This window comes from Drosophila pseudoobscura, chromosome X (assembly GCF_009870125.1).
Source record: "Drosophila pseudoobscura strain MV-25-SWS-2005 chromosome X, UCI_Dpse_MV25, whole genome shotgun sequence".
Lineage (NCBI taxonomy): Eukaryota > Metazoa > Arthropoda > Insecta > Diptera > Drosophilidae > Drosophila > Drosophila pseudoobscura.
Genome location: NC_046683.1, coordinates 6,236,442 through 6,253,073, shown reverse-complemented (window position 1 = coordinate 6,253,073; position 16,632 = coordinate 6,236,442). Strand labels below are relative to the sequence as shown.

Here is a 16,632-nt window from a genome sequence, read left to right as displayed (position 1 = left end):
TCAGTAGCCAGTTGCAGAATCAAATTGAATGCCCAACGAGGCAGGCCCTCGTGAAAATACAACTCCCTTAGATCGGATGGAGTGCTGGGTGGCCAGTGTTTTGTCAATCAATTTGCATATCGATGTCCTAAACATGAAACCCTACACTCAATCGAACACCGGGGGGCCAAAGCTGCGTTTTCAATAAATAAATTTAATAACTGTAAAACTGCTGGCGGCCATCAACTCGATGCAACTGTGGCAAGTTGTGTTGCACAATTGAAAGCTATGGAAATGGAATTGAAATCTAAAACCAGAAACCACAATTCTCCACTTGCCCAACGCGACCCAGCCCAAGCCCCACATTGCAGCCCCCCACCTGAAGTTCGGTAAATAAATAATCAAGTTATGTATTGAATAGTCGTATGAGTGCTCCCATTAGCTCCCAGCAGCTCGTTTATTGGCTAAAAACAATTATACCCGTAGTGGTAAGTGTCAAAAACTATTTGATAAGTTTTATGATGAATATTAAAGCGCCGTGCTGTCTGCACATGTATCCAGCTGTACCTCTTTTCCGTTGCAGTGAGTGTCTGTCTCAGAGAGATTGGTTCCTTTCAACGAAAGCATATGAATCCACATATTTCCTCTCCCAAAATGCTTTCCCTCCGATGTCGGAGTATTATTTGAGGATTCTCCCCGGGCCAGCAGAAGCAGCCGGCAGAGTTGAGGGCCAGCCAGCGAATGCGGGCATTCATTCGAGGGCCGTCACCTTTTATACGACCAAATCCGTATAAGACCACCTCTTATACTAGCCCGAAAATACTGGGAATGCCTTGTAGCAATGCCTCTCTTTCGCGTATAGTCCGGAAAGCGATCCGGAGGATTTATTCCTACGACCATCTTTTCCAGTGCCCACTACTATTTCAGATATTTTAATAACACGAAAATTACCATATGTTTTGTCAGACAAATAGTTCTTTATTTATGTATATGGTTATACTTGGATGTGTAATAAAGTCTTTTCCACACCACCATAGAGGTAGAGCTCTAAGCGCCTTTTTTTATCGTGGTATCCGCAGTAGTCCTACTCCACATCACAAATTCAAATCAGCGTCAAAGAATGGTCCAAGTACATTTCCGAGTCCGCATCGATTCTATCCTGCAAATGACAGTGATGGTTCTCAGTCAAGTTCATCTTTAAAATCAGAAAAAGAGACCGAATACCTCAAATTACGTTGAGAATGATTCACTTACCGTATATAGTCTATGTAAAAGTTTCACTAAAATTTTAGGATGCTACAACGCAGGCGTAAAGCTTCTGAGGCGACCCGCATTGCACTTGGTGTGGCAAGAAGATCCCTGAGAGGGGCAGAGATCTCACTTTAAGGAACTCCCGAAGCGTTGGCTTCGAGCACTTTTGGCAAATTGATGGCCGGGATATCTTCGCTGGTGGTTGTGAAGTGGAGGTCACATGCGAGGGCTCTACGGGACGTCTAGTTCAACCTTCCACCTGACCGTATTGCACACCCAACCTCGTTGCAGCGCGGCGTCTAATCCAATCGGTGTATTCGGAGAAGAATAATATTTACAAGTATTCGATTCAGCCACGTGTAGACCGTAATCTGAGATTTCATGATCAGAATACCTTATATCGCTCTATAGGCAATTAAATTCAGCTAATTGTAATCAGGGGAGGGGCCTATTTCTTTTTTATTAGTGTCTTTTCGGATATAAAAGAAACCCGTAGGTCAATAATAAGTGAAGAATGGCAGAGCCTTCGGAACATTAAGCGGGCAAGCTGGCCATCAATCTATCAAATCCCAAGTTCATATGTTTGAAAAGAATATTCTGAAGTATGCTGCCCCTCAATATTTGATGCAATCGATACGAAATACAATAATCATATCCGTTTAAGCTCTTGCCTTGCGAGCCCGTCCGCAGCGTTCCGCTCTCTGTGTTCCGGCCTCGTTCTCCCAATATTTGTGAAACATTTTTAATTTGCCTCGGCTTTGGCGAGGGCCAAAATGCACAATGTGCATGGGACAGGGCGTAAAGGTGGCCTGTGCCGCTCAATCCCTTGGCGGCGTGCACTGTCCTGCCCTGTCTTCGCTTCATTTTGTTGTTTTCCTTTGGTTCTTTTGTGATTTTTTTTTGCGGCTGGTGGCTTTGGCGCTTTATTTGAGTTACGTGACCCTGCGCCATTGAGAGCTGGAAAATTTCTTGCGACATGAACATGGTACACACGATGGGCGTATGCCCCCAAAGCAACATACATACGTACTTACCGTCCTCTTCCATTCTTCCACTCTCTCCCTGTCTCTGCCTTTCCCTCTATGTTTGACTTGCTCGTCTGTCTGTCTGTCTGTCTGACTGGCTGCTTGTGTGGAGGTGGGCTTGGTGGTCTATAGGTGGGGGCGGGATTCCTGTGTCCGACTGCTGCCGGCCTGGCAGCATGTCGTCTTCGTCCTCGTAGCCGTCGTCGTCGTTGTGCGAGCTTGTTAAGTTCATTAAGGTTGAATAATAACAACAGTAACTACATTTTAAAGGAGTTGTCAGTTGTCAGGAGCGCTCCCTCGGTCCCTGCCGCTGCGTTTTCCATGCTCTGTGGCACAGGGCAGAACCCCTGTAGCGGTTTTGGCATAGGTACAGTGAGTGTGGGCTCTTTTCTATGCTTTCCCTTATGATGCATGCACACCTTTTTAATCCTCTCAAATACATTGTTGAAATAAACTTTTCAACATGGGAGTTTTTCGTTCCATTAAACTTTCCATTTCGTTCTTAAGATTTACTACTTTCTTGGTGTACGCAACTCCTTCTGTCCATTAGAAGGCATCTCCACTGTACACGAGTTTGTGCCGTGACGTTCAGGTGTCTTGGCCTCGTCCTGTTCCGCTCGCCTTGGCCTCACTCATGTTGTTAACTGCTCTTATTACAACCTATTTTACTTACGAGGAACGAGTGTGCTCTCCTTGTTTGTCAAAAACAACAGGAAACAGTCAAACCAGAGCAACCTGTAACCCCGAACTCTTGTTGCGGGTATGAGAAGTTAAAGTTGCATTTACATTGCTGCGAAACTCCTTATTTTCAACTTCTATCCACAGAATATCGTGCAAGTTTTTTTTTCGTTTTTTTTTGTTTGGCTGTCGTGTTTTTCCCTGCCATTTTGTGGGTTTCTGTGGGAGGGCTAATCCCAGACTGCTTCTTTGCTCTCAACCGCCGCCAGCATCCAAACATCTTCAGCCACATGGAGACCCATTCGCTGGCTCTGAAAAAAACGATGAAAATAATCAAGTTTCCGACAAACATCAACATGACGCCAAGATAAAAAGCTTCCAGGATGCGCTGGCATCGCTCAGCCACTGCAGGACAAGATAAGACACATCATCGGGAGAGAGAACGAAAGCAGCACCAGCAGCAGCAGGAGCAGCAGGACCTACAGCACTTGGAGTTGGTCCATTTCCAGGACTTGGTCTGAAATTGGCTGGCTTGTGCTGCTTTCTCTTTTTATACGCTTCCAGAGGGCATTATGATTTTGCATTTTCAAGAACATCAAGTATATATTGTATTCTTTATCGGCATCAAGTTTTTCCAGGTAATCTAGACCTTCCGATCTGTTATATATAACTAGTAGTTATCCGCCTGACACTCCTTTTTGCTGCATATGAATATCATCTGGAAAAGATCGGCATATGAGAAAATCGTTGTGGTTTTTAAACGTGCATAGAAATCGGCTCTCAATCGATCAATCTGCAAGGGTATGTGCATATTCGGGCTTTTGAGGTTTACTATTTTTCTTGTTTCGATGCTGTTTGGTGGGAAGGACTGCGGGTTCCCGGACTCAAGTGTCAGCCGCTGCCATCTACAGGCCTGCTGGCGGCCTCAAGTTGTGCTCGTGTTTGCTCTGAAAAGTATATTGGATTGGCCCCGCCGCCACATTCATATGGGTGTGCTCATCAAGCCATCTCTATACGTACGAGTATGTGTACATTTATATAATATATTTTTCTATATCAGTCTGCTGCTGACGTTGAATCTTTACTCCCTTTACTCCTTTATTTGGGCCAATTTTGCTTTAGTTTTAATCTTCCTCTCCCGCCAAAGAGGCAGCGAATCAAATCAATAGTAGCAGCTACACCCGAATCATCCCATAGTTAGAGATCCGACCCAATGACAGGGGGGGGGGGGGGGGGGGAGATGGTGAGGTTGGTTTGGGGCTAACCAAATATTTTCCATCGTTTGCGGTGAAATTTTTTGTTGTTAAGTGCACAAACAAAGCCACTTCAAATGTTAAACAAAATTATAACCGAATGCACACATACATCTACTCGTAGAAAAAGGAAAGGTTAAAGGCCCACACGCCCACACATGTCGGGAATAGAGCGGGGCTGGGCGGGGGGTGGACTGGGGTGGGGCGGTGCTGTTTGAATTTCTGCTGAAGTTAACATTTTTATAATTCCATTAAGCGTACGGCCCCGTCTGTCCCCCCATCCGCCAGCCATGTGTGTCTGTGTGTGTGCGTAACATGAGGATGCCATATCCCCATGTCCCCCGAGCCAACAACAACAGGAGTGCGGCCGTACAAAGTTGGTCCGAAAACTTTTTACATTCATAAATCATTTCTCTCTTTTTTCCAGCCTCACCTTCGGCTCCCGCTCCGGCTCCTGCTCCGGCTCCGACTCCCTGCCTGCCTGCGACCCTCTGGCCCTTCCGTTTTAAAGGTGGAAAAATACTTTTCGCTGAATTTGTAGAATTTTCTCAGCTCACATACTCACAGTGAGCAGAGCGCAGAGAGGGGAGGGGGCAGCTGGGTGCTCATGTTTCGAATGCCAAATTGGGGGGGCAGTGGCAAGGTGGTCCGAGGCAAGATGCGGGCAACGTTAAGTTGCAACTTGTTGCCTGCTTGGGTTACACGATTTGCGTCTGTTCATCCGTACATCTGCTGGTCCCCGTCCTAGTCCGGTCATATCCTTGTCATTGTTATACCCCGCACACGAGGCGTACAGGGTGTGTGCAGCAAGAAAAAGCAATCGCTCTCGATTCTATAAGCTATACTCTTGATCGGAACGTAAACCCATGGCCAGGTCCAATATAATTGGACAAACAAATATAATTAAACACCTTGTATTGGTCGCTAAACTTGCAGACCCGCTTTTCCTTGTGATCTCTAAACAAACCGACTCAAGACTCAGCAATGGGAATCTGCTCGTCGGAGCTCTGGCCCATTGCGCAGCCACTTGTTAATTTATGCGCAGACAAAGCTTGAACTTTAGCATAACTTAAGAATCGGATGGGGCGAAAGCGAGTGGCTAGGGGCAAAGGCAGAGGCAGAGGAAGTGCGCCGTACCATTGGTGCTGTTTGCCGCCAGTGGCAATATAATTGGATCTACCGTGTGGATTGCCGTTTGGTAACAAATTCTGTTGAATCCGACCAAGCCACGGTCAAAGCTGGAAAGTGAATTTCCAGCCAGGCCCTTTAGTTCTGACAGCGAATTCTCTTCAATTCCTTCAGGGAATATCATAAGGTTGAGCTTTAACAACAAATTTTCTAACGAAATGTTATCCCAGTGTTGGAATATGCCAGATATATGACGAAGAACATGAAACAGAGGAATAAATCGGCGGTCGATATAGGGGAATTCCCGATCACTTTTTTGATCCTGTCGGAATGACGGAGTGCTCCGACGAGCAGATTAATGAAGCGGCGGACAATGTGATGGGAACTCCTGAGTCCTTTTCGATCCTGTCGGTAAGACAACGCCGTACACTCCCAATCCCTAGCTGTCGCTAACCCAGCCCAATGTTTCCCATATCCAAGGGGTAGCTGCTAACAAGCGTCATAATTACGGTTTTCCACACACGAATACGCCTGCACATTTGCAGTTCGTTTGCCGCAGTCGCTTCTCTGTATCCGTATCCATATCCCGCTTCTCCTCCGGTGCTCCATCTGGGTCTGCGACTTTTCCATACTTTCTGGCAGAGCCGCAGCGGAAACTTTTAATTTTCGAACTTTTGTCGCTCGCTCGGCATATGTTTTCGGCTGCTCCCCAGTCCCCGCATCGAGTGGATTGTCCCAATCCGATGACGTCTTAGTAAGCAAGTAGCAGAGAACGGTGGTAGAAACTTTACCGACTCACGGCATACCAGCGTCTTGGGCAATTTGACTCGAGGACAATGGCGGTACGAATACCTGTACATAAATATTCTTCCATTAATGGGTGCTTATACATCTTCTTTGAAGGAGCTTCGATTTCAAAGCATATATTCACCTGATTTAGGGGCAACTTTGTGGATTACGTGAAGAAAAACTCCAATCGCTGTTTTGAAATCTACTACTCGGATTTGATTATCGTGGCCAGCGATCACAGGAACGATCCGAACCGAACCAGTTGCCACTGTAGCGGAGGCAAGTTATCCTCATGAGCCAGGACGAGCCGATTGGCTTGTACATTTGTTTTTGGCTTAAGTCATTTGGAACGAGGCTGAGGTGCGTTGAAATGGAGTTTGTATCGACATCTTTTCCATTGATACTGTAAAGAATAATAGGTACAATAGCTTTTAGCAAGATACAAAAGAAAATCTGCATAGCCGAAGACTACGAACTAACTCATAAGAATTTCCAGAGTTTTCTTTAGTCAACAATGTGGTCCTCTTTTATCGTTTAGGGCTGCGGCTGCGGCTGCCCACTCTGCACTAGGCGAATGCTAGTCACTCGCTAATTGCAAACAAGGTTGGCCGGGCCGCAGCACGGAGCAGGGCCAGTGGGAGGGAGACCGAGATAAGCCAGCGGAATACGAACATATATATATGTATGTACATAAGTACATGTAGTGTCTCTCGCTCTCGCTCTCGCCTACGAGCACAATGTGCATTCATGCATGCTGTTGGAGGAGGACTGGGTGTGGGTTGTGGCAGAACTGGGGCTCGGACATATCGCTCCGTTTTTAACAGCACCGCATTTGCATTTATATGCACATCCTTTGTGCCCAAAGGATATTACATTTTTCCACTTCAAGCATTTTTGTGAATTTAATGAAATTTTTAATTTTTATGCGCGGCAGATGGGGGGCACTCTGGATGCACGTTGCCACTCCGACTCCCGCACCTACTTCCACTGCTGTTGTCCTGCTGACATTCCCTATCCCCATCCGTCTGTCTCTCGCTTGGACTAACAGCCACAGATACACATATATGCCGCATTTGCTTTGCATTTTCAGTCCGCCAGTCACTGCCCGGACCCTCGACTCCCATCTCCAGTGGGCGACTCTCCGCAAAGATAAACAAAAACGGGCCACACACTGGGCCATGGTATCTCCCATTACACTACTTTCCCCATGGGGGAACGGTTAGGGATTGTGGCAAAAAAGTTGGATTGGCTTTTGGTTTGCACTTGTAGTGCAGTTTACAATCTCTTGGATTGCGGCCACTTTCCTGATGAATACCACTAGAAGAATGCTCAGCTTGATTGCTGTTGAGCCTGTTCGGTAAGGGGTACGCAGTGTGCGAACATAAACGGATACTGATCCATGCGGGGAAAGCTCCTTCTCATAGCGCAATACTTCTTAAGTTGAGAAAATAGACGGACTGGATAATCGGATGAGGGCTTATTGAAAGCCAAGTCTCGTGGAATTTGGTTCCCATTCGAAGGATTTGAGCTGTGTTAAAGATAGTTTTTTAAAATCAAGCAATTCCTATACGAATTTGTATCACTTACGACTCTGACGTATCGAAGAACGATCATCTCTTGGCAGTACATAAAATGGGCACAAAAATCTATACCTCCATTAGTCCAGGAAGCCTCAGCACCATTTTCATAGAGAAAACGAAAGGAAAAAAGAATACAAATAGTTTAAATATGAAACATAACACCTTACTTTTTGAACTCCTTTGGGGGAAAGCGTGAACGATTTCTTTTTCCTTTATCATTTCCATTCGCATCGAGCGTATGCGTATGCTTGATACAGGCCTTTCATTACATACTGTTTACATTTTGCATGGATGTTTACTGGATCAGATACCTTAACAATAGGCCTGAACAGCAGTCATTTGGAGATGTTTTTCTAGTTTTCGGTGTGCTTCCTTTGAGGACCTGCAGTGGTAATTAGAAAATAAGAGTACGGATTCGCCAACGACAAGTGTTACTTACTCCATGTCATAGAATTGTAATTTTCTTCCGGTTGAAACATAACACATATGCCACGAGCGTATGCTTGATACAGGCCTTTCATTACATACTGTTTACATTTTGCATGGATGTTAGCCGGATCATATACCTTCACAATAGGCCTCAACAGCAGTAATTGGAGATGTTTTTCTAGTGTTCGGTGTGCTTCCTTTAAGGCCCTGCAGTGGAAATTACAAAATAAGAGTACGGATTCGCCAACGACACGTGCTACTTACTCCAAGTCATTGAATTGTAATTTTCCTCCGCCCGAATTGGCGGATTTTTCGCCAATATATCGGTTGTCCGGCGCAATGTGCAGTGGGAAGACTCGCATGTGTGACACATTTTGTCCAAGATGTTGCCACTCGACCTCAGAATTAAAAGTAAACAAAGTAAGTAAAAACTTGTGCGCTTTTTTTTTGCTGTGGCTACTCTGTACCTTTTGTGCACATTTTGTGGACTGATAAGAACACAATATCTGTGATAAACCTTGTAAAGTCCCCGCACGTTTGGTATTCTTCTATAATTGCCTTCTAGATCGAGTTTCACTAGCCATTTCAATAGCCTCCTCGCTTTATTTTGCACATGTGACACGCATTCACGCATTAACTTGATCGACTCTTAAAAATGCTGCACATTGAGCTGGAAAGAAATCGATAGCACTATCGATATTTTGTAGAAACAAAAGCCACAAAACATTTAAAAATATATGACAATGAAGAAGGGGAAGAAAGAGCAAAATAAGTATTGAACGTTTTTTATATATTCTTGCGACTTTGAATTCTCTTTAATTTAATCAATTTCTGTTGCTATTAAAACGATATATATGTATGTTGCTATCGATATATATGTATCGAATACACATACATGTGTACATACATTACAACATTAACCTAATAGGATGCCCAGCTACGATAAGCATGTATCTCAAATGAGCGTCATTGGCCCGCTCGATATGGATCTTCCAATTCATCATTGTGCAATAATAAAGTGAAGCTTTTCCAGATCTAAAGACAAGCGACTGCCATTAGGAAAATTGGACTGCAGCAAAGCTCTTGAGCTGGAGGAGCGTCAGTTGTTGCGCAACGAGCAACAAGGTACGAATGTCGTCGCATCTGTGGCTCCTAGTGGGCCTCCCTGTGGTGGCTTTGGCCGCTCTGCGTCCGGTGAAACTATACCAGATGACACCATTGTCGGCGGCTGCTGTGGACATACTGGAGAAGCAAGTGAGTTCCACCCAAAGCACATTGGGGGTGATTGAGCTGATTGCAGAGGACCATGGCCATGGCCACGTCCATCGAGACCACCGGCAGCAGGAGCTGCTCACCTCGATCCTGCTGCGTACGGGCACCTCGATGGCGCTACGGCTGTACCAGGAGACCCCCAGCAAGCTACCAGCGTCCTATGTCCTAATCCTGGTCAACTCGGCGGAGGCCTTTCGATCGCTCAGAGTTCATTTTACAAAAGCGCCACAAAGGCAGGAGTACAACTTCCTAATTGTGCTGACGCGGCGCCTCGGCAGGAAGGCGGAGAGACTGGAGGCGATGCGGGACATATTTTTAACCTCTGTGAAGCGGTTTCACACGATGAATGCCATCATTCTGACCCAGCGGAACGATGGAGTGGTTTTCACATATGGCTTTCGACTCTACAGCAGGGACTGCAAGCTCACCCTGAGCTTGGACCTGCTCAACCGATTCGAAAACGGATCGTTTCGTCACACGACGGGCCGAATCTTCGACCGGGTCCTAGGCAGCCTCGGCGGATGCCCCGTCAGCGTCAGTTGGTATCCACTTCCGCCTTTCGTCCACTTCTTGGGTGACATGGATGACCCCGAGGAGCGGAAAGAGGTGTGGCGGTTAACCGGTATCGATGGTGAGATTATCAAGGTCCTGTCTAAGATCTTCAATTTCAGCATCAAGCTCATGCCGCCGTGTAAGAAGCAACGGACCTGCAACGGGAGCTGCAGCAGCTGCTTCGACCAGCTAAATAACGGCACCTCCTCGGTGCTGATCGGAGCGATGAGTGGCTCACACGCGAACAGAAGTCAGTTCACAACGACCGTAGCCTACCACCAGAGCTCTCTCGTGTTTGTGGTGAATATAAAATCCCAGATAGGGGCCGTAGCACAACTGCTGGTGCCTTTCTCCTCGACTGTCTGGCTGGCTCTGGTCGTAAGCTGCAGCCTCGTTGTGTTTGTTTTTTGGCTGAAGCGTAGGCGCCGAAATGGCGCCGATATTGCTGTCCAGTCACTGCTCGTGCTGACCACCCTGCTGGGAAATCCACTGGAGACGTTCCAGCTGCCTACGACCAGTAGGCAGCGGATGTTGTACTCCATTTGGCTGTTCCTGGTGCTGGTGCTAAGGGTCGTCTACCAGGGCAAGTTGTATGACTCGTTCCGCTCGCCGTACAACCCGCCGTTGCCCAGCAAAATATCCCAGCTGATTGCCGAGAACTACACGCTGATCAGCCAGGAGTACTACGACTACTATCCGCACAACCTGACCGTTCTCTTCACGGAAAGCACTCAGGACCGCTTCGACCGCATTCAGAGGGACGGCGAGGACGAACGCCTGACCACCACCGCCCTGATCGCGAACATTGGCTATAACAATAGGATAAACTGGCAAACCAGCCATCTGACCCATGTCCGGGAGCACATCTTCCTCTACCAGCTCGTCATGTATCTGCACGTTCACTCCCTCCTAAAGTTTGGCTTCGATCGGAAGCTCAAGCAGCTGCAGTCCTCTGGAATTATCGGCTACATCGTCCACGACTTTGATCGGCCCCAGTACCGGGTGCCACCAACGGAACCCCACGAGATCTCTCCGCTCCCGCTGGGGGTCTTCTGCGGCCTTTACTTCATCGCCACGATTCTCCTGACTGCCGCTGTCCTGGCCTTTCTCCTGGAGCTACTCAGTGTGCGCGTGGCCTGGCTGAGGCGATACCTGGTCTAGAACCAGGCTCATACTTTGTGTCCTTTTCTCATTGTTTCATGTTTAATACATGTTTGCTTGGATATGGTTTGAGGGTGGGTGAATTTGGGATTCCATCGGTTTCCATCGGGTCGATGGTCGATGTATTGTAATTAAACTTTTGGATAGGATGTTTAACATGCTAAACTCCTCTTGAATGTTCAATAAAGTTAAGGACTTCAACCAGAATAGGCTTGGAGCGGATTGGATTGGTCTAAGAAGCGCTTTTGTCCAAGGATCAATAGAACTTGGGTCTGGAGCTTGAGTTGGTTGGACAAGTACTTCCATATGTATCGGAATGTTTAAAGTTGGGAAGTTGGATTGCTTTGGTCTGGCTTACCTTGCCCCCATCCCGTCAGCCCATTAACTTTTGACCAAGTCACCGACATGCTCATTATCATCATGATGATGGGAAACCAAGCAGAGCCCGAACCCATCACCGAATTCCATTTAGCTTTCGCCATCTGCCATCATGCCATCAGGTTGTGACACCGCTGCAGGCATTTTGTCTGCATGGGCCGTGTGCTGGTTGTGCCACCAGAAGACAATGGAAGGCCCTCGTTAGCCGTCAGAAAGAGCAACAAGACCGGGACAACATCAGGAGAAAGAGGAGGGTTACTGGGTGGCAGGGTTACCAGGAAATAAAAAGATGGAAAGATGGAGAAAAACAAGACACGTCCGACATATTCGTAGAACGAACTCATTAGCCTACATGGCCGCATTTTCCGCCTACACATGTGGCAGGTCCCCACAAATGGGACACAAATGCGCTCCAGCTTGTTGCAGCTATGCCCCTTGTTGCTACATATTTTGTTTGCCTAAATGCCGGAAGTGTTGCGGGCCACAGCAGAAGAGTGGTTAAAGGAGTGGAGCCATGGCCGAGGAGCATTCTCGGTGTGCCCCACCCAAAACTGCTGCAAGCAACAAATGTTGCCAGCATGTAGCATTCAATGTATGATGTGTGTCGTTAGGTAGATCCGTGCCAGTGCCCCCACCGGTGCATAGCCGGTCGGAGAACACTCTTCCTCTTACTCGTGGTACGGAAGACAGTCGAAGAACCTAGTGTTAGAATTGTCCAACGTGGAGCTTTAGGTAATATCTCCACATTGGCTTCCTGAAGATACGCTGCAAATAGGTCAGAGTGTTGTGCATTCGGTGATTGATCCAATGGAGAGACCCGGGATTCATCAGCTCCCTGCTGCTGCCCCGTCTAGTATAGGAGAGGGTATCACGCTTTCGTTGAACGAACCCACGTTGAGTTCTCTCCTCCTGTTTGGTTGTTCAACATTTACTGGTTACCAGTTAGCCTCATCAACAGCATCGTCATCGTCGTCTACATCTACATTGTCGTTGTTCTAACTCTTAATTATGCCTTTTAAGCCATACCAGACTTGTACTCGTAGTTGTCGTCCAGTTGTGTTTCTGGCTGCTGTCTGTCGTCTGCTAAGCAAAAGTTTTTGTGCTAATGAAGAGATTTGCATTCGGCCATATTAATTACATTGAATTGCCCTCTGAAGAGTGTTCGATTCTCCCTGCCCCCGTCAGTGGCGATGTACCTGTCCCTGCCCCAATCTGACATCCAGCCAATGGGCGGACACTTGACGCCGCCAGAACGCCCCCAGGCCCTGCGGGACATGCCGACCAGGCCTACATCCCGTGCGGCTGATAAGAGCTGATAACAAAGGTAAACAAAGGCCGTGCGCCAGATGCACGGATGGCCTGATGCCCGCGTTGCCTGGTCTTTGGCGGGAAACGCTGTAATTCGTCAGACAGCCCGCTGCCCGGAGCGCATGCGCTGGCACTCGGCAGCCGTCTGGTTGGGCGCCTCGTCCTCGTCGTCGTCGTCTTCATCGTCATCGTCGTTGTTTTAGTCGCCGTGGCAGTCGTTGCGGTATAAGAGCAGACTGAAACCAGTATTACTGCGACACTCGCAATAGTGGGAAATTTATGCAAAGGCTATACATTAGCCATTAGGTTCGGTTTGTCTCCTCTGAAGATCAGACACAGAATTAATTACGTGATGGTCTTAAGACCAAGGTTCTGTAGGGTATGCGATTTGTGTTCCCTGGAGGCTAAATATTGAATAAATTGGCTTTACTTATTTGATGCTTAATGAAGAGATACGGTATTGGATCTAGTATTGCATACTTCAAATATAAATGATGATCAGCAATGGCATAAATTAAGAATTTCGAATAAAGAACAATCTACGGCATATGAATCTCAGAACAAGGTTGTGCAGAGCCGAATTGGCCATTGAAATTAATGCCAGATACATCAGGAGTCTAGCGCATTGGTTGGATCTTGTCTCAAGATCAGGATCAGCATAAATTGACGCTCAGTCAATGGTAAATAGTAAGCCATGAAGAGCCGCATGAATTTTATTTGAGAAAATATGGATATGAAGCCAAGGTTCTGCAGAGCGAAGTCAAAGCGAGTTGGGAACTTTAATTATACGAATATACATATATGCAAGATTCATCATATATATAGGGCTATTTTCGAGCAGAGCCTAATAGAATCTCAATAAGTGCTAAACTTGGCCTTGCAATCTTGCCAATAAAAGCTGCTTTTGCGAGAGCTGGCAGCACAGTTAATGCCTTGCAACATAACAATGATGATGTTGCAGCAATTGTTGGCTCCAATCCTGATGGTGGCTGCATGTCTGGCCACTCAGGTACCATTTAATGCCTACCTGCCGCCACCTAGGGATTACGAACTAGATGATGCAGGCCTCGCCTTCCTATCCGAGGCCGAACACCCAGTCGGAAGGTATGCCCCCGACTTCGTGGACTATCCTGGGATCCATCAGGCTCTGCTGCTGAGGCAGCAACAGGAGTACGCCCTAGACTTGCCATTCGAGGGAGATCTGCAACAGCAGCAGCAGCAACTGAATGGAGCTGAGACTTGGTGAATAAACATTCCTTTGCAAAATGATGTATGATAAATAAATGATTCTGCTGCCAGTGGAAGGGAAGCCGAAAAAGAAACATGAACTCAAACTCAAGTCTTTTGGTCGATGGCTGCTGCATAACCGCAACTTAATCCCTGTCCTGTGTCCTTGGCAGCATCAAAAACTTTTGCCCCCGATCAGGGCATGGCTTGGACGTCTGAGCACCTCCCATCGTCCTGCCCGTGGCCATCTCTGCTGAAGCGTTACCCCTCGCCGCCTGCGTGTGCGGTTTTAATCAAGTTTGACCACTTAAGTTTGTGCTCAGGTGGAAAACACTCGAAAGCCGCCTGACCGAACGAAACCTGACCCTGAACAGGGGCCCCTCAGGCTCCTCCTGCGCCAAAGTTTCAAGAGCTTTACGACGCGTTGTCTTGTTTTATTTTTTTTTGGTTTCTGGTAGGTTTCCCTTGTATACTCTTACCGATGATGGTATGAATATTGTGACCAGAATTATCCAAGTGAAGCCAAGTACAATACATTGTTTATCACAATCTGTAATTAAGTTTTCCTGCTTTCTGTGCTTCCTGTTCAGGCAGTATGCAAGTCGAAAGGATCAACAAATTATACAGGTGATATATAGAAGAAGGGTATTGAAAGCTTCGCCTTTCAAAGCTGTTCATTTCTTTTTTATTTCTGTTCCGTGGGATGGATGCGTTGATGATGGTGGAATGGTTGCCCGGCTGGGTCAACCTGTTACACATCTGTTCGCTGCATACGCATGAGTATATACGGATGTACGTATGTATGTATGTATGAATGTACGAATGTCGGGGGCATTGTTTTTCCTTGCTATCCATTTCGTACGCCCTCACCCTCACGGGAACTAGCAGAACTTTTGCTGAAACTTTAAAATCAATTAAACTGAGTGCCCGCATGATTGGGCAAAATGATTGTGCATATGTCTCGTGTAGCTATTACTAGTAAGTTTACTCATTCAACCTCATTCATCAAAGTGGTTGAAGCAGGAAGAGGCTAAGCCCTTCCAGGGCGACCCCTTGGGGTGGTTGCAGTGTTGTCAGCGAAGATCTTTAGTTGGAATGGCACTAATAGATTCCTCGGCGTGGTCTGTTTCCTCATAGATATAAGGTGGCTAAGGTTTGTTAGAGATACACTGAGAAAAAAGGGCACAATAAAGAGCACGCAAATTTTAAATGAAAATTCGTCTTTTAAACTCAAACATGGTGTAATTAAACTGAATTTAGTTTGATTTAAAAATAAATATACTAAAAAGTTTTTTAAATAAATATATATTATTATATATATTAAACTTGTGGGAAAATTTATATACGAAACTATTTAATTTCAATTTGAAATATATTTAATTTAAATATGAAATATATATAACAGAAATATTTTTATATTACTTTCAAAATGTAAGTGCAAACACTTAAATTTTCTCTCTCGGCTGCAAATTAATGTTATAAATATTTAAATCTTAGTGAAAATATTGAAATTTCGGAGTCTTTTTCTCTGGGTGTAGTTACTATAGAATTAAAGCTTGAGAATATAATTTCGAGTTTTTGTTCATATAGATTTATTTACAGTGATACAATTCTTGGGCGCAATAAATTCAATCGTATTCCTTCTTACTCTTAAAGAATATTCACCGCAGTAAAATGATTGAAGCAGTAAATACTCGTATATGGAATCGGAACACTGGAAAACTGGCTGTCTTTCCTTAAGCAAGAGGATTATGATCAAAAAGTAATAATTTCTCTAATTATAATTATTGATGGTGCTGAATAATCGGCTGTAGCTAATGGAAACACAAAGAAATCCCTCGAAAAGTATTGAAAGCCGGGCAAGTATATTTTAATATCATCATTGGCATTTTTTATATCCATTTCTATAGTGGGAATATCGAAAATTAAGCGAACTCGCGAGAGAAGGCTCTTTCCTTTGATTCTTCCTGACGCAAAGTGAAACTGTATGCTTTTAGTGGACATCATACATACATATGTTTGTACGAGTATGTGTGCATATGTGGGGGTGTGGGTGGCACGAGTGACGATTTGCCAACTGGCTGCAAAAAGCCAAAGTCAATTGTCAAATTGACACACAGACACGCACTCGCATACGAGCATGTATGCATGTGTGGGTGTCGCGTGTGCGTGTTTGTGTGTGTGTGTGTGTGTGTGCCTTGTTGTTAGCTTCATTATTTGCCAAGTAAAAGTAATGAGACTTTTGTTGCCTTGTTGGGTTGCACATGAGTGCCTTCTATGAATTCTTTGTATTTGCACTCTCACACATGCAAGTACATACATACATCCATACATACATACTCCTGAGCAGCGGCAGGGACAATGCATTGGCAGAAAATAGGGTTCCACATTCACCCGTGGAGCATTTGAGTGTTGGTGTCTCCACCCAAGGAGCATCTGTGTGTGTGTTGGTGTCTCCGTCTCTGTCTCTGTTTCTGTTTCTGTTTCTGTGCTAGCGCTGTCCTTTTGTATATTGGACAAACAAAAGCGCAAAAAGCGTTGACAGACAATGGGGTCGCACAGTGGGGCCAACAGCAGCCACAACAATCGCTGCGCAATACACAAAGTAAAAGCATTTGGAAA

At 45.8% G+C, this 16,632-nt stretch overlaps 2 protein-coding genes and 1 long non-coding RNA gene across 6 annotated transcripts; 2 read left to right on the top strand and 1 right to left on the bottom strand.

Annotated features, from left to right (window-relative positions):
• Nucleotides 1–1,033: 1,033 nt before the first annotated feature.
• On the bottom strand, nucleotides 1,034–8,391 carry LOC26534172 (uncharacterized). 4 transcript variants are annotated; one of them, XR_004470320.1, is made up of 8 exons: nucleotides 8,377–8,391; nucleotides 8,123–8,319; nucleotides 7,691–8,065; nucleotides 6,246–6,506; nucleotides 5,824–6,166; nucleotides 2,257–3,651; nucleotides 1,234–2,187; nucleotides 1,034–1,138 (listed from the first exon to the last, which is right to left on the bottom strand). It is a non-coding gene; the product is annotated as an uncharacterized lncRNA (long non-coding RNA). The 4 variants fall into 4 exon arrangements; XR_004470319.1 differs by having other exon boundaries at nucleotides 2,261–3,651; XR_004470318.1 differs by having other exon boundaries at nucleotides 2,265–3,651.
• A 641-nt stretch (nucleotides 8,392–9,032) lies between these two features.
• Nucleotides 9,033–11,335, top strand: Ir7a (Ionotropic receptor 7a). Its single transcript, XM_001355123.4, has one exon. The coding sequence runs from the start codon at nucleotides 9,244–9,246 to the stop codon at nucleotides 11,095–11,097; it is 1,854 nt and encodes a 617-aa protein (XP_001355159.3). The 5' UTR covers nucleotides 9,033–9,243; the 3' UTR covers nucleotides 11,098–11,335.
• Nucleotides 11,336–13,729: 2,394 nt separating this feature from the next.
• Nucleotides 13,730–14,087, top strand: LOC6901784 (uncharacterized). Its single transcript, XM_002134418.2, has one exon. It carries the CDS (start codon nucleotides 13,730–13,732, stop codon nucleotides 14,027–14,029), a length of 300 nt encoding a protein of 99 aa, XP_002134454.2. The 3' UTR covers nucleotides 14,030–14,087.
• Nucleotides 14,088–16,632: the final 2,545 nt, after the last annotated feature.